Here is a 26,253-nt window from a genome sequence, read left to right as displayed (position 1 = left end):
TGCGCCGGGGCCTCTTCCGGCGAGTTGCCTTCCACCAACTACGCTAGAATACTCCGTCTCTTAACCTGCAGCTAAATCCATTAATAGTCGTAGTAGGCTAGTAGCCCACCTGTGCGGTGGCAATAAGACAAGACCTGTCTGACCGTTTTGGGAGTATGTTCATAAATTCAATGTCTATTGGGTACCTTGTGCAATGGGCTTCTGCTGACCTCTGATAAGGCGCCTGCCAGGGCGCCATCCAAGATCAAACCGCCAAGTCTAGCGACAATATTCGCATACTCTATCGTAAATTGGTTCATATTAGTTCAGGAAATTATTATCGTTCTTATCATTAGCCCAAGCTCCGAAGCTTCTCCTGCTCGTCAGGGGTCAACGCCGCAAACAGCTGTTGAAACTCGGCTTTTGTAGATGCATTTCGGAAGAAGTCCAACAAGAAAGCCTGCGTCTCGTCATCCCGCTTGCGCACTCCAAATACACCTTCATTACCGCCCTCACCGAATGCCATAAGCTCTTGCTTCGTGACACCGAGGCCCAGATCGAGTGTGTTGTCAGGTACGTCCTCCCACTCGTCGTCTTCGTCGCTGTTCTCTTCTTCCAGCGCCGCCGCCGTCGCAGCGTCAATCTCTTTATTACCCGAGGCCGCAGCCAATTCCTCCACAAGTACTTTGACAATCTTGAGGGGAGCAGACACATTTGTATAGCGGTCCGGGTTGTTGCGAGCCTGAGATCGAGTCTTGATTCGGCCAGTGTCCTGAACGATAAGATCTCCCCTGACCTGCACCTGTGCTAGCCGAGGGTCTTCCAGGTTGTAAAGCGTTGCTAGAGCAATGATATTCTGCTTGATTTCATCGTATCCTGCAAAGTTGACCGAGTTCTCCAACCATTTGCTCATCACAATGGGTAACCCGCTCTGGCCGCCAATGTCAACTTGTGCCAGGAAGTCAACGACCTCCCGCGCACTAATAAGAGTCAAGCGAGCGAACACGAGGATAAGACTCTGGATGAATTGAGCCTTTTCAGCGGTGGCGAGACGTCGTGCAACGGCCTGGAGAAGCTGCGGCAGGTAAGGTCCAAGTCGTTCGGATCCTGCCTTCTCAACCAATTCAGCAGCGAGTTGGCCAACCTCTGTTGCAGCATGATCGTCGACCGATGGGCCCAGGAGACGGTCAATAATAACCAGAGCCACTTCGATTGCCTCTTTACCGGTTTGCGGGTCACGCCAGCCCACGAACTGGTTGAAATCATGGGCGAGGATGTGTCTTAGGGCTTCCGTGGCGGGTCGGATAAGCTCTGCATCGGTCGAGTCAAGGAGGAGGCGGTTCAGTTTCGGTACGACTGTCTCAACAAATCCAGCGGGTAAAGGTTCCAGAGCTCGCTCAGTCAGAGCCCGCAAAAGATCTGCGGCAAAAATGGTCAGGGCAATTTCTTGGGTCAAGTTTCCAACATCGACGGCGCCCATGATGGAAGGAAGAACCTTCTCGCAGAGGCGCACAAAGGAATCAGAGCCTTGTTCCGAGATGCTCTCGACGATGTCCTCAAAGGCCTCTGTAATGGTCATCGTTAGTTGGAAGTTCGTAGCGCCATTGCTGGCAATATTGAATAGTATGTCAAGGGCTACAGAGGACAGCACAATGCTCGTATCCACCATAATAGTATCGCGGATGGTCTCCGCTAAAGTGACTTTCAAGTCATCAGTGTCTGATGAGTCGCGGAGATCGTGGGTGGAGACGAAGTCGGAAATGGCAGAAATGATCGGCTGCTGAAGGGGGATCGTAGTCTTTTCAGAAAGCGATGGCAAAAGGTCTTGGAGTGCGCGAATGCAAGCCACCTTGACGACTTCTGCTGGATCCTCGGAGACTGCCTTCAGGGTCGCCTGGAGATAGGCCTCGCCAGCCGATGATACCTTTGCGAGAATTCCTGCTACGAGGTAGCCTCGAGCCCGCAGAAGTTCCTGTTCCTGTTGAATGGCGAATTGGATAAAACCGCTAAACCCGTTGGATAACTCTGGTGATATGTCTTGGGAAACCTCATGTAGATCTCGCAGAAGGACATTGACCACGAAAAGAGATGCTTCACGGGTTTTCCACGTAGATGAAGAGTCAGAAAAGACACTGTTCAGAAGCGCCAGAAGACTTTGCGTAGTAAGATCTTTCAGCCACTCGCCGAGTTTGATGACGAGGTCTCCGCTGCAGGTACGAGGTGTGTAGTTAGCCGTGACAGATGTTTCTTCCGAGAGGAAAAGGTTGATATCAATATCCCATAGACCTTCCTCCTCGGATGTGATCTGAGCGTAAGAGCAGGCGAGTTTCAGAATTTCAGGCAGCCAACCTGAGGTTGCTGCTGCTTGCCCGGAAGCCTGTAGCTGCTGCTGTAATTCTGCTTTGACCGGGGGTGCTTTGAGAAGACTTTGAATGAAATCTAGCTCTTCTAAGACTAGTAGGTCTAGCGTGTACGGGAGACCATCCGTGTCCACAAGTCGGCCCTGGCGTTCATCGTCGATGAAAAACTCGTAATAGGGGGCTTGGAGACTTGAAAGCTCTGTCCACAGAGTCGAGAAATAAATAGGACTCTGAGCGACTAGCAGACCTGGGAATATCATTCGAATCTTCATAAGCGTCTTCACGACTTGCAGTTTCAGCGCGATAACGCCCCTCCATTGTGAAGGTACTTCCGTGTCTTTGGATTCCTCCTGCTCAACTGGAGCCTGCGGCAACGGAGCCTTGAGAGTCTCAATAAAGAAAGGAGACCAGCCACCAAGGACTTCATCCATGAACTGCTTGACTGCAGCCTTGTGTTGCTCCAGCACCATTTCCAGTGTATCGAGGCAGGACCGGAAGACGGAGACTGCCAATGCCCGCAGGATTGGCTTTCTGGCTTCGCTGGTAGCCACATTAAACAAGGTGGTGACAAGATCTCGGGCGACATTGAAGAATTGTTCTTCGTTGAAGCCAGTATCCACCAAGTCCAACAGTACCTTCAATGCGCCATGAACTGCACCAGGGGTACTGTTGTGATCATTGATTATTCTAAGCAGAGCTGGCAGCAACTCGGGCCATTGTTCGGGATAGTCGGCGCTGGCGATCTTGCTAACGGCATAACTGGCGGCGGACTTGACCTTTCGCTCGGGTATTTCTGTGGTGGTGGCTAGATCCAAGAGGACCTGTCGAATTTGGGCCTTGTTCGAATCGTTGACCAAAATTTGGCCTTTGAACTCATCGAGGTTTGGAGACCAGGCTGCGGTAATGAAGGTGCGTAAAACCGAAAGGGCGGATTGACGAAGGTTAATAGGAACGGAATCATGGGATGCGATCGCAGCGAGGGACAAAGGGAAGCTTTCATTCGAGTAGAGGCGAAGCAAGTGAAGCTCAGAGGCCTTTCTGGTATCAGCAGCCGACGACTGCGTGTCGGCGAGGAGAGTAAGGAGCTCGTGCTCCATGATGGGAGACGACGTCGAGGAACGGGAGTCAATGAAATGGAAATGGGAATAAGAACATCAAGAGCCACGAGGGCAAGTTAGTTGACAAATATTTGAATCGGAGCTGAAGCTATCGAAGCAGACGCGGTTGCGATACCACCGCGTCGAGAGGGGCAGTTGGAGGCGGTGAGGATCCCCACCTCAAGACCCTACGGCCTACGCATAGGGCAGCACTGGCTTTGAGTTCTTTTCAACATTTTTCCGTTTTTCTTTTAATCGCTGGCGGCCCTAGAATTGGAAGATCGCTTGTCAAAGATACCACCGGGGTACGGGGTTGTATAATGGACCTGTTGGTGTTGCTGCCTGTATGAATGATCACAATGCGGAAGATTGTGACACTTAATTGATTCTTACTCTCTAGAACCGGTTTACAAGTAATTCTCTAGGGTATGCTTCCTCGAAGTTCTTCTAGATTTTACCGTCTGTGCCCACGCTTGAAGATACATCAAAATCAAGTTGGTACTTTTATCGTGGTGGATATGGAGGGGCAGAGACACTATCCCTTTCTCGTCAGCATCCCACCGAACTACAGCATAGCCAATCGTTGTGGTTCCTCCACATATTCTGGAGTAAATCCTTCCAGAATGACGCTGGGGATGATGGAACCCAGGAATGGCATATTATTGTGAGTATTAGGTTGTACTGAGTAATGCAGGCCTTGCCACAATATCGTCAGTATAAGGCGACTGCATTAATATTGCCCCCGAATTGACACCACGCGATTGGGCAGATTGATGGCTCTGCAGATCAGTCCGTACCGGTGGGAAGCCAGGGCAGGTTCTCCAAGAGCGTTCAAGTGGAGCACTCCAAAGCGGAAGGATTTGCTTTGGGCCTGAGTCTACCTCGAAATTGGTTGAAGCCATGGGCGGCAGATGAGACATTCAAGTACACTATCTGCACTACTGATCTTGTCGCTCAGTTTTCAAAGACTCTGGAGTATACAAACGATATTTACCCCGGAATTATATCTCCAAGCTAGGAACAGTGAGCGGTTTGGCTTGCCAGAGATCTGCAGCTGACCAAACCACGTGACATGGGAAGCATCGTGACTTTCGTTGGTTTCCACTCTGGGACCTGACGACGACGACAGCGACTCAGGAAGAAGTGTTCACTCACTACTTTCCCCTCCACCAACTGCCTCTTCTTCCTCTTCCTCTCCCTCTCTCTTCTCTTCCCTTCCCTTTCGCTTTCTTCCTTTTCTCTGCTGTTGCTCTCCTGCAGTGCCCGAGAAAAGGTTCCGGCTATCTCGGCCTTGTGATCCCTCCCCTCATCCTTTACCCACGCCCTCTGCCCTCTGCCCTCTCTCTACCCATCCCTACTACTAACCTTCTTCCCCCCCAAAGAATTGGTTCCTTGTTTCTGCCTTTCCACACTTTCGCTCTTCCCCCAGTCCCAGAATAAAAAAAAGAGAAGAGAGGGAACCACCAACCCCTTAAAAACCATTTAACCCAAGTATTTTTTCGCTTTAAGCCGAGAAAGGTTTTCAGGAACACAATCCTCTTCTTAGGGAGAGAGGGGAGAAGACCAAATTTAATAATAATCATTACCCAAAGCCGATTTCCGAGGGTTTCAGCCACTGTTGTTATTACAACATCACCAGCACCACCAGCACAAACACCTTCAGCTCTTGCTGCATCATCAGCACCTTCTTCGCTGTCCGTCGTCTCTCGCTCTTCGTTGTCCCTCTCTTTAAACTGCCTCCAATTAATCACGCTCTATATTCTCGACACGGCTCGACACGATCGCTACGACCCTAAACCTATGCTTTGAGGTTCTGCTCTCTCGTCCTCCACCCAACGTATGTAAATCTCTTGACTCTCCTCTTCCTCGCTCTTCCCCGCCACTTGCTTCAAGTTACAACATGTCAGCACAGCTACTGTGATCAGTCTATACATATAACGTCATTCGTGGCTATCCCTGTCCCTCTCCCCGCCCCTGCCACTTCGTCGTTGCCTCACCGTTGTTTGCCCAATGACCACCATATTAACCCGCTTTCCAACAACAGGCAGAGCGATGATTATCCTCAGGGTGGAACAGCACTCAGTCACTTCGAGATCCCGAAAATATCATCCTTCCCGTGTCCACAACGAAACCAGAGCCATCGACTGCGATGCCTATAGCCAGTGAGAGCCCAACCACCACGGCAACCATGACAACATTCTCTGCCCCGGTCACCGCACCAAGGACTCCACATAATCAGGCTGCGTTGGCCGCTTCGTTTACAAACTTCCTCACCGTTTCTGTGCACCAGATTCTTTTCCTGCGGTCAGTCTATCCTCGAGCCACCTTTTTACCCGTTCGAGCCTACAACTATCCCGTTCGACAGTCCCGCCATCCGAAGGTGTGTGACTATATAAACGACGCGTCAATAGCGGTTGGGACAGAGATCCTAAAAGGCACGATTACTGCCGTCAGTATAATCATTTCGTCTCTCCGCACAAACCAGCCCCTCGAACGATATGCCTTCGACCTATCAGGCTTCCCTCGTGTGCCTCCTGGAGAGGTACACACCACTTTTGAAGACAGAAGGGATGAATCCACCAAGGGTGTTCCCCCAACTGCTCAGACGGTCGATTTGGAAGCACAATTCCGTGCTTGTCTTGCTAGACTCGCATCCGCCTGCGCCCGATTGACCCCATTACCTCGTGATGACGAATTCAGCTTCACCGTCTGTATCGAAGTTCGCGAAGATGCGTTACCCCCTGCAGGGACCACAACCGAAGAACAGACCTGGATTGTTGCTGAACCAGGCAAGGTTCATCTCCGATCATGTTCGGCTCCATATTCCGTCTCCAAGCTGAAGAACGGGGAGCCTCAACAGCAACCACCGCCGAGAGTATCAAACGGCCGTGCCAAAACAGTACCCGTACGACGTGTGGAGGCGGGTGAGCTCCGACTGGAATTATGGGTGGAAGAAGCACGACAGAAATTCAACGAACCTTTGGGTTCGGAGCATCCGCCATAAATTATAAGCGGATTGCAAACTCATGTTTTCTTTGCCTGTCTCGTGTTTTCTACTGTGGAGCATTTGAAGGTGCTTCGACTTTTTTACCTTATTCTTATTATCTTCTTGTTTTAGCGTGACCAATGATCGAACATATATGATGGATGAAGAACACTTGGATATTCTGGTATCGTCGTCCTCTGAGTTGGTGCAAATATATAAAACGGGGAGTGGACGAATTTTGGGACTTGCATGGCATTTACATAGATCAGGTTCATCGTCTCTTTTTTGATGTTTTTTTTCTTTTTCTTTATCGTTGCCGCGATCGATTTCCATATCCTCCCATGTCAACGTTCCTTACGCCTCTTCTTCTCTTCTCACGCAACCTCTTTTCCTCCACCAACTTTTCTCTCTTCTCCTGACCTATCTTTTGGCACTTTTTTTTCTTTTCTATTCACCATACCACTTTCTGTATCTCATGGAGTTCCTGTGCTTTGAACGGCCCTAGCAAATTCAAATATCTAGCAATAGCTATGAAACCTCCCCTCCTCTACTCTGCTTACTTACATAAATTCGTGGTCCCCTGATCTCAGTTTCAGAAACAGCAGACTAGCTGTAGATATACTCCATAAGAGCAAACATATACCTACCCAATCTGCATCAGCAGCGCCCTTCATCGACTTCTTAGGTACGTTAAGTACATTCTTTGCACAACCATTTCAATTCGATCTTCAATCCCGACGATATCGGAATGACGTCACATGACTAACAGCGCATCCCGTTGGCTTCCCGTGCCGCAATGGGTCTGACTCAGTTGCGCGCGCCTTAGGCCGCCCACTCCTGGCCCCGGCTACTTTTTTTCTTTGAAAAATGGCGACCTTATTCGTTCTTGGGCGCGCTTGGGACTTTTCAATATCGAGGGCAGTAACTTGAGTACTGTACGGGTGTGGTTTCGGTAAATAGCGTGTGATGCTAGAGTGGAAAGGACCAGGGGGGGGGCATTGCTGGCTACCTACTGGGGCATAACGGGTACGTACATTGGGAAGTTACTACAGTAGTAGTACAAGTATGTACGGTTTTCATGTATACATAGTCAAGTCTCCATAAGGAGCATATACATAAAATAAGATCTGTTTTCTGAAGTATGTATGCTCATGTAGAGAGTCAAAACCATAATACAGAAAGGGATTTTTGAGATAGTGAACTGAACTTCAAAAATTTTTGGAGGGCAAGCGTGCTCGAAGAAATAGAAGGATAGATATGAAAGAGAAAAGAGATAATAGCATCGCAATCACCAAACAGAAAGTGAATATTCAAGGCCATGTCATGGCTGGGTATAAGGCAAAAAAAGAAAAAAGAAAAGAAAGCAAACAGCTCAAAATAGACTCGACTCCCACAAACGCCAAAGACCGAACCAGAGAGATATCCTGTGAGTTTTGAAGCACTGTAGTATGGAAGCCGTATTGAAAAAATGCAGTCGCCTAAGGTAGGGCTATAAGTTTCGGAACGCTGCAGCACTACCACCAGGTATCATGGCGTGCCCTAGCATTGCCGTAGGCGTTCAGGTCATTGTTCGCTCTTTGGCCAGCGAACCCTCCAAGTCCCTGCTGCGGAGGCTGGAAATACCCAGGAGTGGCGTTCATGACTTGGAAATCTTGAAGCACTGGGGCCGGGTTGCGCCGTTGTACTTGAGCTGCAACGCGAACACCTCGAGCAGGTGCAGCTGGAGCTGGTGGGTTGGGGCGAGGCGGGGCTCCGAAAGCAGGGTGATGGAAACCAGTGTAGCCTTGCATCACGTTATCTTCGGGTATCTGAGGTTGAGGTGGGAACATGAGATTGTTCGGATAGGGTACAGCAAGCCCAGGGTTGTTAGCGTGGGGTGGGTAGCCCATCGGAGCCGCTTGGTGGAATAGTACTTGGAGTGCTTCTCCCATTGGGTTCTGGGGGGCTCTCGCGTACATGAAGCGGTTGGCTTGGTGGGCGTTGGCTGTTGCTTGGGCCTTGGGGAGCTCGACCTGGAGTTCCTCTTCGGAAATGTCTGGATTTCGCGCGAGGATTCCTTCGATAGCTGCTTTTTGCGCTTCCTGGATCTCTTTTCGCTCGCGTTCGCGCGCCATGGCGTCGTCTTGGGCGCATCCGCCGCGGCGAAAGTGGTCGTAGCCCTGTTTGGTGATGTCCTTTTGGCAGATGTAGCACATAGAGGCACCACATTTTGAACAATGCATGTTGTTACATCCATACTCCTTCACGATTTTGACTTGGCATCTGGGGCAGGTTCGGATCAGGGCTTTACTCATAGCCTCTTCGACCTCATGTCGCTCGGAAAGTCCCTTTTCCTTTCTAGCTTCTTCGCACGTCATCGGGATGTGGCTTTCCTCTTTGCATAACCGGCAACTGACTTGCTTGCATTCGGGGTTCTCGCAGCGGAATTCCTTGTCTTCTTCCACGGGTGGTAATATTGCCTTGTAAGAGCAGAAAGGACAATCTTCGAGACCTTCTAGGGCTGCCTTTTGGATCTCATCTTCCTGCTGTAGAGCGTCTAGCTTGTCCATGATCGAAGCGCCAAGTACCTCACGAAGCTGAGGTCGGGCGAAGGAAGCTTGACAGCCGCTGACGTCGAAGCATTGCAGTGTATATTTCATCATCCCGATTTGAGTTTCCGCAGACCTCCGTATGCACGAGAAACAGAATAAATGGAGATCGGCTCCTTCGCAGGGGATGGATCGATTCGCTGGGACGTCACTGTAACAGCACTGGCACTCGATGAGATTACCTGTCCGAGTATGTTCTTCTTCATTCGCCCTCTCTGCTTCTTCTTCTTCTTTTTCCTTGCTGATCTTGCCTATACAGAGAGGTTAGCAAGCTTAGATTTATTATTTAGAGGGTCTCACTCTGTAATTTCTGAGTATGTGTCTTTGCTGCTGTAAGCTCTCGCGTAAGAATATCCCCAAGTACGAAATTATTCTTCGGAGGTGTGGCAACCCTATTTTTCTTCAGTGCATGGTATGACTTTCTTGTTCTTCCGCTAAATTCGACATCGGCTTGAAGGGCTAGAAAGGCAGGGTGGAGGCGTTTCTTCTCGCGAAGGACCTTCTTGATATGTTGCATTGGAATGGTCAAAAACTCGTTCGCTAACACAGCGGCTCTAGGGAAGGGTTAGTGGTAAGTCATAGAATTGACATCAGAGGGTCTCACGCTGCCTCAGAGTACACATAAGAATGTGTTTTGTGCGTTCTATCCTCCTCCCAGTCTGGTCTGGCTTCCTCTGAGCTTTCTCTCTTCCGTTTGCCCTTATCCACCTCTTGCTTAGGGTACGTTTTCTGTCCAAGAATTTCCTCATAGATGGCATCTGCGGAGACCGCTATGTCGAGATTGTTTGGCTGAAGGTCCGTGTTTCCTAGTAGGGCAAGCCTGTGTCGCGCTATTAAGTCCTTGACATACTTGTGGCTGATATCAGGAAAGATCTCGAGGACTTGCAGTAGCAGCGGGTCAGTGACTTCAGCTGCGGACGCGACAAAAGCAGTTTCCTGTGCAGTCTGCGAAGAGTTAGGATCTAGCGATGCAAGCAAGCTAAAAGCAAGTTCATCATTAAGTGAGAGTTCTGGACCACGGACTCTGGGTCTCTTGGAGGGCCTGTCCATAGAGCCATTTCTAAAGTTTCCACCGCCATGCACATTGGGCCATGCGCCGTTTAGTTCTAACTGGGCATAATCTTCGAGGAAGGGGTATTCATCGTCGTCATCATCCGAGGAGATCAAGATTGGGTAGTCCATTTGTAGTGGTAGTTTGAGGCAGTGTGTTAAAAGCAGGGCGACAGGATCTGAGTGTAAGGTGATGACGGGATGTCGGGACGCTAGATATGAACACAAACACAAGGGAGAGTGCGTCCTTAGAGAGAGACAAGAGGATAAAGGGCGCTGCAAACAAACAAGGGAACGAGTCTCGGGTTTGGAGGGGACAATGAGTTTCAGGCGTGGGCGAGTGTTCCGGGCCCAGAACTCAATCCCTTATCAAGGCGGCATGTGCCTTCATCTATCTTCGACTCCCCGTCAACGAAGGGACTCAAAGTACTGAATATGGCAATTATCAGGGCAAGATGAGAGTCATGAAGCCCTGGAGGGGATGCAGATCAGCCGAACTGTAGGCCAGTACGGGGCGGAGAAGATCAGGAGTATGGAGCGCTTGGATTTGGTAGAATGGGCCTCGACTTGGGTCGCCAGTTGTGTAGAAAGTCAAGCGTGACAGAGTGACAGAGTACAGAGGGACAGAGTGAAAGGGGAGATAATAAACAGACACAGGGGGAGAATGGCGAGGCTGCGGCTCAAGGATTAGTTGAATGAAAGAAGGTGCAGTGTTGTGGGTAAGTTGGTTACCCAAAACCACGTGAGGTGATCAATCAAAAGTGACAGGATGGAGTGCAATGTCGCGATCTCCAAGAAAGGCACATTCACTACCTCAATCATTCCTTATCTACATTCTGGAGGAACAACACCTTGAAAATCCATATTCACATTGTAAATATTGGTACTACTACGGGGGGGTGGGTCGTTGAGATTTGGCAGCTGTCTAGTTGAGTATCAGTTCTTTCGAGCCCAGTGCTTCGCTGCAGATCATCGAGATTGGCCTTAATTATCCATTACTTCATTGGCTAATCTCGAATCCTCGTAGCTGAAACTTGAACCTAAGTCAAGACACCTGCCAGTGCCCGTTTTCTCAAGGCGCCTTCCTCCTTTGTAAAAGCGCCAAGACAACGGAGCCCCTCCACTGTCTCTAGAGCCCCTCATCGAGGATCACGAGAAGCTGGGGAGATCAGTGGACACTGGGCGGTTTACAATGTACCCAACCATAGTCACCGTACCTACGGACTCCATCCTTTCTAGTCAGTGATTCCCACGGTCAGCGTGTCATTACTACCTCCCTAACTAGTTAAGCTGTGACTGACGTCAGCTGTAATTGGCCAAGAAAAGCAGGTACAACCCTTGGAGCTCACATGGGGGCCGCTTGCCATCGCTTGCCATCGGAAGTGACAAATGGAAACTATCGTCAACTTCATTGTCTCTGCTCCATTCTGCTTATATCTGTGGGCTTAGGTCCTTTCTCTGCACGTAGCACAGCTTTCCAATTGCTCATCTGACAAATAACCACCAATCTCCCCTCAGATTTCTGCTTCTATCTATCTTGTTTGCCTCCACACGATCAAGAACTTTCTATCTGTTGGTTTGGCCGAGAAGATGATTGCTGCTTATAGCGACGCTGAGCTGCTCCCTGGAGACTCTCCGGAGCTTGTGTTGGCCCAGGCGACACCAAAGGAACGTATTGAATCCATCAAGCTGAACAGCACCGAATGGAGAGGGCCCTTGGATCTCGATGCATACCTAGCGCGAGAGGAAACTTTGTTCCAGCAGCGACTGACCAGGAAACGACTGACCTGTTGGATTTTGGTTGATTGTCGAGAACCTGAGAATGCGAGAACGATCCTCAGTTCATGCGAAACGTACAAGAAGACAACAATCGTGGCCCGTGGCGGAAAGGTGGAGGATGCTCCAGCCCACGGTGTCGGAAGTGTTTTTTGTCGACCAGAGTTCAGAGGCAAAGGATACGCAAAGCGGATGCTGCAGGAACTCAGCAAGAAGATTGACGCCTGGCATGCGGAGGGCGACGGAAAAGAAAGACCGCTCTTTAGTGTCTTATTCTCTGATATCGGAAAGAGGTTCTATGCTCAGTTCGGCTGGAGGCCTCATCAGTCTTCTCATTTCGCACTTCCTTCCATTACCCAAGAATATTCCACTCCCGCCAAAGCGGCCTTGCTGCCGGAGGCGAAGGTACTGCGCCCTGACGATGTTCAATTCCACATGTGCAATAGTAGCATAGCTGAAAAAGAGCGAGAGCTGTTGCGAGCTGCATCACTGCGTTCATCTGGTCCTAAAATCGCGATTGTTCCAGATTTCGACCATTATCTTTGGCACTGGGCACGAGAGGAGTTTTACTCTCGGAAGCTCCACCCCGACAGAGACATTCCCAATGTCAAGGGCGCTGGTATCGACGAGGTGAACGTGTATTGCGCCTGGAATAGAGTCTTTAGCTCGACACCAGAGGAGAACACTTTGTACATTCTCCGATGGGTGTATGATGAGCCCACGACCCCAGAAGAAACCGAGACAACAATCAAGGCAATGGCTGCAATTCTGAGGCGTGCTCAGTTGGAAGCCCACGAATGGGGTATGATGAGCGTGACCTTCTGGAATCCAACCCCGCTTCTGAAAGACGCTGTAGCCATATTGGACCCGAACGCCGAGATAACACATCGCGAAAAGGACAGCATTGCGTCTCTCAGGTGGAGCGGAAATCCCGAGGAGCATGTCGAATGGTTTTGGAACGAGAAGTACGCATGGTGTTGAGCTTGGATAGGTGCATCACGCCGATAGAAATAGAAGATCTGAAAGGACGATGACCGGCAATTGACCAATCATCGTTTCTGTTTTTTCTGATTCTTGAACAACTCGTGCCAATTTCTCGTCTTTTTGGCAGCCGTTGCTGCGCTGGTATCGGTGGGAAGGTTCTTCTTGGCTTTCTGTTGATCTGCTTCAGTGGCAAAGCATATGGTTTTTGGATCAGGGTGCATGTAGCATTTCTTTTAGCTGTTAGCAACCCGAGCAGCTCGCCTTCGAATGACAGTTGTCCGCTTACCGGTAAAGTAGAGACTGAGACATCTTCCCTCCAAGATTCAGGCAAGAGATCCTTCCAAGCGCTCAAGAACTCACTCTCGCCAGTAGCGGTGGCAGGACCGGGTGCTGTGACCTGTAGGTAGACCTCGCCCACCCATCGAACGCAAGCTTCTTTATCGATGCTCGCCCCTAAGTCATTTAGTAAACAAACATGTACTTTTCAGTAATCTGAACAGAACTCACACTTCATTCCAGCTTCGAGGGCCCCCGGATCCTTTCCATCGATCTCTCGGATCCTCCTCACCACAGCCTCAAACAATGGACGCGGAAATGGCGCAAGCCCATCATCATCAAGCACAGATCTCCAAAGATCCCTAACGAGAAATTGCTGTTTCAGATCGATTCCTTGCAGCACCGAGCCCTCCATGAGCCTCTTCCAAACATCCAACTTCATCTCCGCCGATGGTCGCCAACAGGCTGACTTCGAGTCAAGACCATTATCAGGAATCACAAACGCACATATCTCCACCCAGCCACGTTCACACTCAGCCCTCGAGACAGGAATGTCAGCGAACACACGCTCAAGAGTCTCCCTTTTGATCGTCGCAGCTTCAGTCGCAGATAAACCATCAGCAGCATCATGATCACTATCCTCAACCCCTTTCTCAAAAACGTCCAACAACGCCGCCAGAAACGGCTCAGCAGAAAACCCCTCCGCAGGCTTATGCAGCTCCAGCGTCGATCCGCACTTCGCAATCGATGTCACCGTTCCTTCGACGTTAAGATTGGGAAGTTGCTCCATTCCCATGTCCACATCCCCATCTCCGTCCTCGCCAACAATCGCCAGATCATCTTTCCGCACTGCTACCCCCGAGCTGGGTTTCAGGATATGTAATGAGTTCGACGACTGCACTTGCCGGATCGAGTATGTGGCTGTTGGCGTGCAGAGGTTCACGTAGTCTGCGGCTGGGGCTGTTGCGGTGGTTTTCGGGGCGCCGGGGGACGGGGATTTGAGCTGTAGTCTTGATTTTTTTTAGTGGTTAGTATAAGTGGCTCAATTCAAGTATGGCGAGGAACAGAAGACGTAACAGATGCTGGACTTGAAGTACTCACGTCGGCGGATTTTCTGAAGAAAGCAGCTCCGCGAGTTCAGGCGGGAGCTCGAGAAGTCGGAAGCCCTGCTGGTGGGAGCGGTGGGTGAAGAGGATACTGGGGGTGGATTGAGTGGACATGTTGTCCTCGAGCACAGCCTGAGACTATGTATGACGTCCCCTGCTGTTGGATTCTGGAAGATGGGAAGAGGGGAGTGAAATCTTGAGGCGGGACGCGTGCCTGAAGAATCGCGACGGATAAGTCGTGGGGTTGGACGCACGGACCACTGCTTAATGGTTAGAGTCAACTGTCAGGGACAGGAACGTTGCAAGTTGCAACTCGGTGAGTATAGTATTTCTTGCTAATGCAGACATTGTGGATTTTGGGATAGTTGTAGGGTTTAAGAGTTGGTGATGCAATCAATTGAACAACGGCTAGGCAAGATGATCAAAAGCTACCTCTAACAACGCCAATACATCTACAAAGCCACATAGATCAAATGCTTCATCAGAAGGATAACCGCCCAGTGGCCAGCACAGGGCCCAATAGTTTAACATAACTCGTACTTTTAGAGGCAAGGATTGATGGCTTAGCTCTCAGCCTCCACCTTGGGCTTCGGCTTCGGCTTTTGTGGAGCAGGGTCCTTTTGTTCGTTTGCATTAGGTTTACCCTTTCCAGGCGCTGGATTTGCGGCAGCAGAATCCTTTTCAACTTTGCTCGAGTCCTCCTTGTCCGGCGTCGAAACGCCCGTGTCTTGATGTTGTTCCTCTTCCTTCTGGGAGTCTCGCACGAAGGCCATGTCGATTTCGGACTCGACCTTGGGGTCCTGGTAGTAGGTCTCTGTGCGCTCCGCGCGCTCGGTCTCCGCTTTTTCTTCCTCCTCGCGCGCTTTCCGTTCAGTCTCCATCTCCTCCATGTGCCTGAGATCGTCCACACTCGGTTCGTAAAGATGCCAGATCGTGTAGTGAGGAAGACCGACAACAGAAAATCCCATGCGTTTGGCCATCTATAACGATAGTTAGTTGAATGCTCACACTTGTCATAATATGAGCTTACCTTGCCAAATCCTTCGGTTTCCGCATGCTTCTCGAAGCTGAACGCCGGGAAATGAACACCGGCGCGAAACACCTTTGCTTTTGCAAGGATGCTGACACCACCTACTCCGTCTAGCTCCATCTCCATATCTGTGTCTCCGTACGGGTCACGGAGATAGGCGAGATGAGGCCGCCATGTGGCATACTCTGCGTAACCCTCAACAATAACCGCATCCTCATCAAGTGTATCTGCGAGTGCAAGAGCCGTTTCTGATTCCTGCCACGAATTCAAGTCATACGGCTGTTCTCCGCCGAGCCAGTCGGGCAATGGCCTCCAAACATCTGCAGATTATTAGCTTGTACTAGTGTCACAAGATTCAATAAACTCACTTGGTACTATGACGTCTTTATCGTGTCTCATCAGATGTTCAAGGATGTCAGATGGTGCTGTCAGCACATCGGCATCTCTCCAGTACACCCAGCTATGGGTGGGTCGAAGCGTAGCGCTGAGCAGCCAGTTTCGTGCCTGAGCCATCAATTTCCTCCGCCCAGCTTGCGCTGCAAAACCATGTCTGCTCTCCACATCTTGATTCACTTGTTGCCCGAAATCTTTCTGAATGACTGAAATTTCGCCGAACGGGATGCTTAGGTCCGAATCATGCTGCAGCTCCTCCAACATCTCCAACAACATTTCATTCGTGCGGTCTTTCGAATCGGACACAAGGAAAGCAAGATCTATTTGGCTATGCGGGTAAGTCAGGTTTCGGAGGTGCGAAAAGAACATCGGTAGGTGGGAGGCGGCGTCGCGAAGGGGTGTGCACATTAGCACCCTTTCTTCATGCTCCCAGCCATTCGCAGTGCCTTTGGCTTTTGCAAGATCATAGTATCGGACGGTTTGTATTTGTAGGTGGGCCGAAGACGAGAGAAGGCCAAACGATAGCGCGGGCAGAATCGAAGCTCGCCAGGAGGGAAAGATGAGCACGAGTAGGAACAGCGAAACGCCGCCGATCAGGATAATCCGGTGGAGAAGTTGTCGCCGTCGTCGCAGAGCTGGTTGTGAACGTGGCTGGAATCTTGAAGGCACGGCAGTCAGCATCAAGTCGCGTACGATCACTGCGATAAGTACTCTACTTACCGGTGCGGAGAAATGGAAAAAGTGCCCTGACCTCCGCGAGGGTAGGCTGTATACCCATTCGCTAGGGCGTGATGCCTACTCATCGCTGCAGGTCATATACCATGTGTCGCCCTCCAATCCAGCCCAGAAGCTCCCAAATCGCGAGCAAAGTGCAACGGTGTCGCAAACTGTCGACTTTGTACTAGGCTAGTGTTTCGAAGGGGCGGATGGGTAGAGAGGGCGAGGTTCGCGGGACGAAGCAGGTTCAAGGCAATGCCGAGGTCAAAGGAATGGGAAGAAGAGGCAACTGGAAGAAAACTGTGTCTTTTTCATGTAGCATCGTATCATTGCGTTGGGTCAGCGATGACGATCTTCAAGCTGGGACGAGAGTGGCCGGAAGATCGGGAATCGACATGCCCGGTCCGCCTTCATTTCCCAATGCGGTCGGAGAGCACAGCCCAGGTCCATCCCTCTGCATCCCGTTTGCAGCATGGCTACAGCTCAAAGTACCACGGTTCAACAGGTTCTTGCTTGTGTATCATGCTGGTTAGCAGTGTGATTATAGGGTGAGATTATGTCCAACTATCTATTTATATACCGTATTAACTATTAACCCGCAGCGCTCAAGGCACGATTGACAAAAGAAAAGCATGAACGTCAAATGCTGAAGTTGATGCCACGAACTCCGAGGAATGCAGGGACAAGTCTAGAACCCAAAACACAATGCAAATCGAAGAAATCAATCGAGAAAAGTCTGTCGCTTTTAGACCCTATCAGCAACTTAGCCGTGACACTCGAGACGACGGCGATCCCATTCCCTTCACACCGATCTCAACTTGGTGAAGCATTTTCTTCAATAGTGCATCCATTTTCTTCGGGTCTCGCATCGCAGGAATGACGGATCCGGCTTCGTACTCGCTGTCCAAGATATAATACCGCTCTCTGCCCCAGTTCTCCACCGTGTCGCTCCGGAATGCGACTTTCGATATCACTTTGGCTGGAACACTAGTCTTGTTTATCGCACTCTTGGAAAATACTCGCAGGAACGGCCGCAGTCCATTTCGTGTTTGGTGGGTCATTCTGACAGATAGCGGTACGGCCTCGGCCAGGTGGCTCTCGCCAGTCATGCCTCCTGGATCGAGAGTGTAAATGTTGAGGGAAATGTTTCCGGTCTTCATGTCATACAATCAGTCTTGAGCTGTTTAATGGAAGAAGCAAAACTCACCAGCACCAGACTTCGCCGCAGCGCATACATAGCTGCACTCATTAACAGCTTACTGCTGCCAAAGCGCTTGTTTGCTTCTTTTGCGCTCAGCGCTGTCCCCGGAACAGCGCTTACCTCAGGACCCTGGTTCTCGAAGTAGTCCAAGGATCCCTTTGACATGGAGGAGCATCCAATGTTGATGACTCGCGCACCACCATTCGGGGTGCCATCGCCAGCGCGGAATGCCTCGAGCAGGCTGACCGTCAGCAGAAATGGTGCGATGCAGTTTGTCTGGTATACGGGGTCGTGGCCGTCTCGTGTGACCTGATCGGTAGTGTATGACGACATGGCAGCGGAGTTGACCAACAGTATCACTGGAGGGATTTCTCGATTTTGAACTCTCTCGACCGTCATGTCTGCGAAGCTGACGACCGAATTGAAACTTGCCAGATCGACCTTGAGCACTTCGAGGGATCGAGGTCCGATGAGTCGAATCCGTTCTCTGACTTCTTTGACGCTTTCTGACCGAATATCGCGCGCAAGAAGCAGCAGATGCACGTATGGCTGTGTTTTCGCAATCGCGACTGCTATCTCTGAACCAAGCGACCCATTTCCCCCTGTGATGATCGCCGTCCCGACCAGCGGAGTCGCCATTGTGAAGTGTTTTGAGTGTTCGGAAAACAAAAGAAGGACAGGGGCAGGTATTCTGCGTTTGCGTACAAGACTGCTAAAGAAACATCACCATCAGAACAAAGAGCAAGAGAGCGGACGCCAGCAAGCTTTATACGATGGAAATAGACACTAACCACTAGAGCCACAGGGAAGCCATTGACCGAGTCTTAAGGGCGGCTACCCCAGTAAGAAAGCGAGAAACGACAGGCAGATCAAAGAGCTCCGCACTGGAGACCTTGGAAACGCCGAGTCTCGCCCAAGAAGCGCCAGGCAAATCTAGATCTTGAAACTGAGACTTTGTCAATCGCGCAGTGCCTAAGAAAGTGGGGTTTCGATCAAGATCAGTCACGGAAGGCGAAGCCGCAAAGCCCTGAGAGTGAGTCTAGCGACAGCGAACAACGCAGAATAGTCAGACAGTCAAGAAGAAAGTATGGCGAATCGATGGGTGGAGTGTAGAGCATGATAGTCCACTAATCGCAGGGCCGAAAAGTGAGAAGTTCGGCGTCTTTTCTTACGAGTATAATTACTTTTCTCTCGACTCCCTATATTTAACCCCAAACTAAAGCAAGACATGGGGAGACGCAATGGACGTGTCATCGTCGCACTGCTGGATTATCTGCAGTCGCCTTCGCTTAAGTCCTAGTATGGACTTGCTATTTATTGGCCTGTGTCATTCGAACGTTGGCTGAGTTTCGCATCCTTGCATCCGGTTCTCTGGGATTGCATTCTTTACCCATGGGTGTTCTCATGAAGTCGTATGGAGGCTTTGAATTGGAGCCTTACGGACCTGATTCATGCCACAGCAGACAACCAGCGCGAACGAAGCGCCCAACCTCGCCTAATCTTACCCTTCTCCAAACAGGCTTTCTTGTACTCCGTACCTTCACCTCAAAAGTAAAAATTTCCTCCCAGCCGAGTCACCGTAAATCCGTCTGACGATCGCGCCATCAAACCGAGTTGATCGAAGTCCACTGTCCCCCAAGCCCGAGCCGCCCTGTACCTACCAGTACCAAGCGAAGTAGACTGGCCACGGCATCCTGGATCCTTCCTTCACCACCCTCGAATCTTAGCGCCCTAGGCACTAGTCCGGGGTAAATTTCTAGGAAACCGATCCTTTCTCGTGTTTTTGCGGGAGGGTAATATCGAGCGACAGGGTTTGCACAATTTTTTCTCCCTTGGATTTGACTTTCGCCGCACTTCTTCTTGGATGGTTCTTTGTTCTCTTTGTTTGCGGCTGAAGTCCTAAATTTCTGGATTTTATGGAGTATTGTATTCTATGTCAATCTCTGGATTGGGTTTACTTCGATCATAGATGAGGATCATATAGGGGTGCAAAATAATGGCTATATAAATACTACAGTAGCCTCAGCCTCGGAGGATATTTGTATGACAGGCCTCCGGTGCACAGTCACTCCAACCCTCGCACATTGTGTACGGAGTACCTCACTTATACCGCAGTAGTTACCCCTCAAGAACATACCCTGCTTATTCTCCGACTAAACGGGGTACCCGCTGCGACTGCATGCTACCCAAGAAATGTCTCCAGACTCGAGTTAGGTACATTCGAGTAGGTATTAGGTACATGCATACAGTGCAATCTAGACAGTCAAGACAGCTAGCCACCTCATCCATCCATCCATCTCAGCCGCTCCGTCTTCTTGTTCAAAAGTCACGAACTTGGAAGTAGCAAGTAACAAGTAGCGACTGGCAAAGAAAGACTCCACCAAGTACCTCCAAACTTCAAAGTTCACCGGTACTTACCGAGCGCTAGGCAATTAACCCTTGACCCTTGACCCCGTGGCCTGTGTGTATCAGCATCTGCCATCTGCCATCTGCGTCTTCGCTGTCGCCATCGATCGCACTCTGCCACTCCAGTCTCGGCGTTCTTTCGGGCGAGTACTAACTACTAAGTATCGGTGGCAGATGGATCGGCTGGTCTAGCGGTCTATGCGGCTCGCTCTGCTGTTGCGATTCGCGACTCAGCTCGCTGATGTTGAACTAGGTGCACACGTGGCTGTCTGACTGGGCTCTGGATCTGGATTCCTGGGCTGAGAGGAGACTGACCGAATGTGCATGCTGGATTGATTTGTTTGACATCGCCTGGGCAGATGGTTACATTTTCACGCTCGGCTGGGTATACTTACTGTACTGTATAACTACTTCTAGGCTACTCGTGGCATGGGCTTACCTAGAAAGTGGAGGCAGGGCAGATTTTCTGGGGTATTTCTGGGCGATAGGTTAAGTTAGGTAGCTACGGAGTACCACATCTCTGCCGAAGTGCCACTCTTTTCTCTTCTCTAAACCTGGCTTTGAAGCGATCTTATTTTTCTTCTACAGGAGACTCAAAAGTGAGTTCGAGGCCCGAGGCGCGTAAAGTTACCTAATTAAGCCTATGGTTGGCTCGAGATTCCAATGCTAAGGTTACCTGAGGCTTGAGCACACCTGCAGTCACCGGCCGGTTCAACCCCCGAACGACTCCTCAAAATCCCCATGATTCATGCAACGGCCAGTCTCGATGGAAACCGGTATTTGTCAGATCGGTTCATCCGAGGCGCGGCATCGAGGCGTCGAGTCGAGTCGAATTCTGAGACGCCGGCATTGTGCACTGTACTCCGTATAAATTTAGCTCCTTTTCTTGGTGCTGTCTCGCTGGGTCGATGGTGTGACAACCGCCAGCCTCCTGACTACCCCTGTCCGACGTGGTATTTTAGGATAGGGACTAGAGTCTAGGGACTACGGCTACGGCGTGGCATGGCATGGCATGGCATGGCATGGCACATTGCTGGGATATCATGAGGCTATGAGCTAATTTATTGGATTGCCTATTTGTTTCATTATGCCGCAATGTCAATCAAGATCTTGACGTGCTTGTCCCGCTCGTTCACGAGGGCCTTGAATCCTTTCTCTTCGACGTCTTCCATGCGGATTTTGCTGGTAATCATGGGTCGGGGGTTAATTTTGCCTGAACTCAATTAGCAGGGATCTTCTTGTTTGGATAGGTCAGGCTGTAGTGGTAGGGTACAGCGTACCTGATGCGATGGCCTCAATAACAGCCTCGAAGTCACCATCCTCGCAGATTGCAGCCCCAATGACATGTTTCTCGTATGAGACAACATCAAACGCATCGATTACTGGCTTCTTCTCCCACAGCGACACGATTACCGTGGTCCCCCGAACTCTAATCGATTTCATCGCTGTGTCGAATCCAGCCTGGACACCAGAGCACTCGAAGCTGATGTCTGCGCCTGCATCGTCTGTCAGCTCGCGGACCTTGGCGACGACGTCATCTGTGAGAGGGTTGAAGACGTGAGTGGCGCCGAGTGTCACGGCATATTCCCGGCGTTGGTCGGAGACTTCGGCGACGACCACGTTTTGTACGTCGCGCGCCTTCAGGACTTGCACGACTGCGAGCCCAATGGGACCGCCACCGACGACGATTGCGGTCTTTGCGGTGCTGACGGGGCTGCGGTCAACGGCGTGCCACGCGACGGTGAGTGGCTCGACGACGGCTGTCGGAGTGTCAGAGGTAGTCGCTTACGCCGGACTGGAGATGTACTCACCACCGAGATCGAGAGGGAAGTTTTCTGGCAATGGAATTGCATGTTTCGCTGGAACAGCGACGTGATCTGAGAGGCCTCCCGCGTTACCTATTCGAACCCCCGGTGTTAGAAGACTGCCTGTCCCTGCATCTGTATGACCTCGGGCGACCCACTGCTGAACCCAATGAACCCGAGATTTCGACAGCAGTTTGGCCTGCCAAACAAACACGACGAACAGTTCCCGTCGGACAGATTTGGCCTGATAGCTACCCGATCTCCGACCTTGAGCCCTGTGACACCCTGCCCGACTTCCTCGATTGTACCGCTAAACTCGTGGCCCAGTGTCACGGGGAGTTGACCGCCTGTGAGAGCATGTGGTTTCGTCGGGATCACGATCGGTCCTGCGAGATATTCGTGTAGATCTGGAGAGCGGCTAGAGATTAGTTGACGTTGGTTATCGGAGGTTAAGTCATGGAGATGCGCACCACTGCCACAGATACCGACAAAGGCAGGGCGAATCTGTCGCGATTTATTAGCTATCATCAAGACTTGAAGTGAAACAAGGAATGCGAACCTTAACCTGGTCTTCCCCACAAATCGGCTCGTCAATCTGGTCAACCCGGACATCCCCTTTTGCGTGGAATCGCACAGCTCTCATGATGGCGCGGCTGGTTGTGTGTCGGATGAACTTTCTCGGGACAGAAAAGACAAGATTGAGTTTCTGGATCCATCCGGGATATAAATGTCAAAACGAAGTGGACCATGGCTATCCCCCAGATCTGATCGGAATACCCCCCGGCGTTGGAGAAGGGCGATTGTATGTGGAATGGAGCCCCGCAGTCGCCCCTCATTAAGAGAATTGTCGCCTTCATTGCGCGACGAGCAATAAAAGTTTCAGCAAGCTGATTGCATCTCAGAAGAGAGTGTATCTAGCATAGTGGGAGCACTAGTCGTAGTCCTCTTGCAGAGGTCCGAGGGTATGAGAGTTTGTAGAACTTGAGTTGGAGAGTGAGCTTTTCGAATGCGGGGCCACACAAACACTTCGCTGACGACAACACCAATTGAACCATTATTTTCCACCATCACTATTTCGTTGAAGCTGCATGTAGCTCCGACTCCATAGTCCAGCGGGTCTCTTCTCATAGAGGTCCTTGTACAGGCTGCTTTCCGTGCGTGATTCGACAGTTTTGGACGGAAATCGTCGACAGGATGGCTGATGGACAGCGGAGGAACAACTCGATCGATGCATAGCAATGAAGATGTAGCGATCAGTAACCAGACTCAGTCCTACTTCAGTCAATGAGGTGTTGGTCTGCTAGAAGTATAGCATTCGCGAGTAGTCAATGGGGACTGGAAAGTGGAAGTATCGAAGGAGAGGTTTGGACCCACGGATGGCCGTATATCGCCAGCGGAACAATGCTGCAAGACGCGGAGCGACAGAACCTATCAGATCAATCAGCGCCGTTATTTTTAGTTTTATAACAAGTTTTCCTCATCATGTCTCGAGTATCGGTGCAAAAACTGGCGTCAATCGTGATGATCTTCTTAGGGGAGTCAAGGTGATATTGGATAGTGGAGGGGAACTTCAAAGTGACGTGATCAGAGGTAAAATAAATGGATCATGGGCTCAAGGATCGATGTGATATATTCTCGAGGATGAGGGGTAAATGGAAGACTGATATTGATCTTCAGGCCTTGTGTTGTTGTCCAGCTTTACGAAGGACTACGGGAAGATGCTTGCTCAGATAATTCTATCAATGAAATCGATTCATGATAAGCACTGCTCTAAGGCTAGTGAAGTAGATACAAGCAAACTGAAGACAGGTCCAACTCAATCTAATCTCTGCTCAACACCTCACCGTGCCTCCCGAAAACTAGATGTGTTCCTTCCGTCAACCAAGATACATGGGAAAACCGCCGAGGCGGAACAAAGCAAAACAGAAAGATCCTCGAGCCATCACCAGGATGCCCGGTAGTGAAAATGGATTCTAGGGCTGATGAACACCGCGGCACTCTCCAAGCTGGCAAAAGTCGCTTTTGCAGCAGGAAGGCAACTTGGGACCGCACTTCTTGGGGCAACAGTTGTAAGTGTCCTTCTTCTGCTTGGTGCCGTTGGCGTCCGTGGAGACGTAGTAGTAGTTGTACTAATGAGGCAGGTCAGTCAGCCAAAGTGCTCCAGTGTTATGTGTTACAGGGTAGATGGGACTCACATCATTGGGGTCGTCAGAGATGTCGGCAGAGATAGCATCGTAGACCTTGAGGGCCTCTTCGATCTTGCGACCAATGATGCAGCCACCAGCGATGCAGAACTGGCCCTTGCAGCAGTCATGGTAGGTGGCACAGCCGGCAGGGCAACCGGTGGTGTCAAGCTCGGAGGGAGCGTTGTCTATATATCAAAGAAGGGTTAGCACAAGATAGTGAACTTGTGTTGGACGAGGCTACTCACCACGGCGAGTGTCAGGGGCAGCGCCTCCGGCAGCAGCCAGAAGGACGATAGCAACAAGGATGGCACGAAGGTGCATCATGTTGACAGCTGAAGGTCGTTGGAGGTGTTGGAAGGATTTTATGTTGGTTGGTGATTGAGAAAGATGAAGGATTGGGCTTCGAGGACAAGAAGACTGTAGAGGAAGGTGATGGGAAGAAGGAAGAGAGAGAAAGCCAGAACAGAGAGCAAAGAGGACATATTTATGATACTCAGGGCGGTGATCTTGAGGAGGCAGTTCTTTCGAGAAGCCTCATGATATTCACCTATTCAAAGGTCTTGAGCCAATGAGCGTTCTTCAAAGAGTCACCATGGACGATAAATGCAATCCCCTCCCCTCTATCAAAGGAACTGAGACCAGGACCACCTGCCCGTATCCACTCTTGCAGTGTGTCTTTTGAACCCAGCCACTTGGAAGCTTGACTGTGCAGGATGGTGAATGCTTTGTGTTGTTATGGCCGGTATGTGCACCGGGCTTTGGCCGGGGGAGCATAGAGTACAAACACAAAGACATTTAGAGGGTGTATGTTGACGTATATCTTCATTTGAGCTTGGAACAAAGGTGCAGAGATAGTTCTTATTGAGGACACGCTGCCAATAATAGTCGAGCGTAGACATAGATGCGTCTGATTTCATGTTTGTTGATGAGCCGCCTAGGGCCTCGGATTCACAGCTCTGAGAGAGCTGAGTAGAGGCCTCACGAGTGTGTCAACGCCTGACATATTACTATGATATATAGTATTTAGCTTCGTTTGTCCTGGCCCGTGGAATTGGCTAAAATGATGTCTCACCAGATCTAGGAGATATGAAGCCCCCGTGCTGTGCATGCGAGGCATCATTTTTAAACCAGCAAGCCCCGACGAATCAGAAGACTCCCATAGGACAGTGCGAGCCTTTAGTCGTGGCACTGTATCGATGCCTTGCGGAATTATGGCCTCGTACAAGGTCAATATCGAGTAGACTGTGGGTTAAGTCGGAAGAGTCGACGGCGAAGTACTCCAGCGGTAAGAGCAAGATTCTCAAGCGACGTAATCATTTAGTGCAGGTCTAGGCTTGAATAGTACACCTGGGTCTAAAATCATGCGACACAATTCGACTGCTCACCGGGCAACCGCTGGAAGACCTTTATACTCAGCAATCGGTGCTGCCGCGGCAGTCATCGAGGAAGTATTGATTAATCCTCCGCCAGCCCCAATGATCGACGACCCAAGCCTCTGCACTGGACTGTCTAGTAATAGAACCAAACGGTTGAGGATGATGAACTCTAGCTTCAACTTCAGCATGTACACCATCCCCATGAAGCTTGTCTCAAGGTGCTCTGCGAACCCCCACCTCCTCCGACCAAAAAGCATGACCACCACGAAGATGACATCGACAATCATGACGATTAGCTGGCCGCCTACAAGATAGCCCATGACCGTCTTGCCTATCTTGCCCTTAGTTCGAGCGATAGGTCGAATCTGCTGGAGGCCCTGCACAAGGTAAATTCCGCAGACAAACAATTCGCGGACAGAGTAGCTTGTAAAGGCAATGCGCTCGGTGGTGAAATTTGCTGTTGCGTAACGGTTCAAGTCGATGGTATATAGAGTAAGAGTAACCGTGACTGGGATAGTGAACATGATTGAGGTGGCAATAATCATAACCAGGATGCAGCGAAGAATCAGGCGGTTTCGGTCGATGTTGGTGTGGCTTGTTTGCATTAGGATATAAAGGCGCGAGTAGAGAGCCAGGATGTGCGCAGTGATGAGGATTGGGACCGAAACGTTGAACCCGATGAGCTGGACCAAGCTTGTCGAGTTCGGTGCAAAAAGCCCCATTGCCACCATCGGAGTATATGTGGCCAGGCTAATCGTTGCTATGAGCATTGACCAGAAATAGAGGCCCCTGCGGGCAGGAAAGGTATCCAACAACCAGAGAGAGAACTCGAGGACATTGTACCCTGTGATAGTAAGGAAGACCAGGGCGACTATCTCCTGTCTGGAAAGCAACATCACTTTGCATTATCATAGTAGCACAGCATTGAACAAGACAG

General features: G+C 50.4%; 9 protein-coding genes across 9 annotated transcripts; 3 read left to right on the top strand and 6 right to left on the bottom strand.

The window, feature by feature from the left end:
* Positions 1 to 174: 174 nt before the first annotated feature.
* Positions 175 to 3,550, bottom strand: BJY04DRAFT_194853 (putative importin beta-5 subunit). Its single transcript, XM_073712126.1, has one exon. The coding sequence runs from the start codon at positions 3,434 to 3,436 to the stop codon at positions 332 to 334; it is 3,105 nt and encodes a 1,034-aa protein (XP_073568718.1). The 5' UTR covers positions 3,437 to 3,550; the 3' UTR covers positions 175 to 331.
* Positions 3,551 to 5,624: 2,074 nt separating this feature from the next.
* On the top strand, positions 5,625 to 6,440 carry BJY04DRAFT_220734 (putative mitotic spindle checkpoint protein (Mad2B); the record flags this gene model as incomplete). Its single annotated transcript, XM_073716944.1, has 1 exon — positions 5,625 to 6,440. One exon carries the CDS (start codon positions 5,625 to 5,627, stop codon positions 6,438 to 6,440), a length of 816 nt encoding a protein of 271 aa, XP_073568717.1.
* A 1,496-nt stretch (positions 6,441 to 7,936) lies between these two features.
* Positions 7,937 to 10,192, bottom strand: BJY04DRAFT_220733 (E3 ubiquitin-protein ligase RNF216; the record flags this gene model as incomplete). The annotated part of the gene is made up of 3 exons (XM_073716943.1): positions 7,937 to 9,261; positions 9,311 to 9,564; positions 9,615 to 10,192. The coding sequence occupies 3 exons, from the start codon at positions 10,190 to 10,192 to the stop codon at positions 7,937 to 7,939; spliced, it is 2,157 nt and encodes a 718-aa protein (XP_073568716.1).
* A 1,279-nt stretch (positions 10,193 to 11,471) lies between these two features.
* On the top strand, positions 11,472 to 12,993 carry BJY04DRAFT_106337 (uncharacterized protein). Its single transcript, XM_073708041.1, has one exon. The coding sequence runs from the start codon at positions 11,651 to 11,653 to the stop codon at positions 12,815 to 12,817; it is 1,167 nt and encodes a 388-aa protein (XP_073568715.1). The 5' UTR covers positions 11,472 to 11,650; the 3' UTR covers positions 12,818 to 12,993.
* On the bottom strand, positions 12,886 to 14,316 carry BJY04DRAFT_220731 (putative sister chromatid cohesion protein Dcc1; the record flags this gene model as incomplete). The annotated part of the gene is made up of 4 exons (XM_073716942.1): positions 12,886 to 13,050; positions 13,107 to 13,273; positions 13,328 to 14,106; positions 14,198 to 14,316. 4 exons carry the CDS (start codon positions 14,314 to 14,316, stop codon positions 12,886 to 12,888), a joined length of 1,230 nt encoding a protein of 409 aa, XP_073568714.1.
* A 449-nt stretch (positions 14,317 to 14,765) lies between these two features.
* BJY04DRAFT_209007 (Anp1-domain-containing protein) lies at positions 14,766 to 18,182 on the bottom strand (the record flags this gene model as incomplete). Its single annotated transcript, XM_073714071.1, has 5 exons — positions 14,766 to 15,182; positions 15,233 to 15,552; positions 15,601 to 16,323; positions 17,151 to 17,496; positions 17,550 to 18,182. The coding sequence occupies 5 exons, from the start codon at positions 18,180 to 18,182 to the stop codon at positions 14,766 to 14,768; spliced, it is 2,439 nt and encodes an 812-aa protein (XP_073568713.1).
* A 2,852-nt stretch (positions 18,183 to 21,034) lies between these two features.
* BJY04DRAFT_209006 (2,3-butanediol dehydrogenase) lies at positions 21,035 to 22,397 on the bottom strand (the record flags this gene model as incomplete). Its single annotated transcript, XM_073714070.1, has 6 exons — positions 21,035 to 21,162; positions 21,230 to 21,709; positions 21,761 to 21,847; positions 21,913 to 22,161; positions 22,225 to 22,258; positions 22,314 to 22,397. 6 exons carry the CDS (start codon positions 22,395 to 22,397, stop codon positions 21,035 to 21,037), a joined length of 1,062 nt encoding a protein of 353 aa, XP_073568712.1.
* Positions 22,398 to 22,982: 585 nt separating this feature from the next.
* Positions 22,983 to 23,559, top strand: BJY04DRAFT_106213 (uncharacterized protein). Its single transcript, XM_073708040.1, has one exon. It carries the CDS (start codon positions 23,083 to 23,085, stop codon positions 23,380 to 23,382), a length of 300 nt encoding a protein of 99 aa, XP_073568711.1. The 5' UTR covers positions 22,983 to 23,082; the 3' UTR covers positions 23,383 to 23,559.
* Positions 23,560 to 23,727: 168 nt separating this feature from the next.
* On the bottom strand, positions 23,728 to 24,264 carry BJY04DRAFT_220727 (uncharacterized protein; the record flags this gene model as incomplete). The annotated part of the gene is made up of 3 exons (XM_073716941.1): positions 23,728 to 23,883; positions 23,950 to 24,125; positions 24,186 to 24,264. 3 exons carry the CDS (start codon positions 24,262 to 24,264, stop codon positions 23,728 to 23,730), a joined length of 411 nt encoding a protein of 136 aa, XP_073568710.1.
* Positions 24,265 to 26,253: the final 1,989 nt, after the last annotated feature.

This window comes from Aspergillus karnatakaensis (genome assembly GCF_047715665.1).
Source record: "Aspergillus karnatakaensis strain CBS 102800 unplaced genomic scaffold BJY04scaffold_42, whole genome shotgun sequence".
In the NCBI taxonomy this organism is placed as follows: domain Eukaryota; kingdom Fungi; phylum Ascomycota; class Eurotiomycetes; order Eurotiales; family Aspergillaceae; genus Aspergillus; species Aspergillus karnatakaensis.
This window is presented reverse-complemented; position numbering and strand designations above follow the sequence as displayed.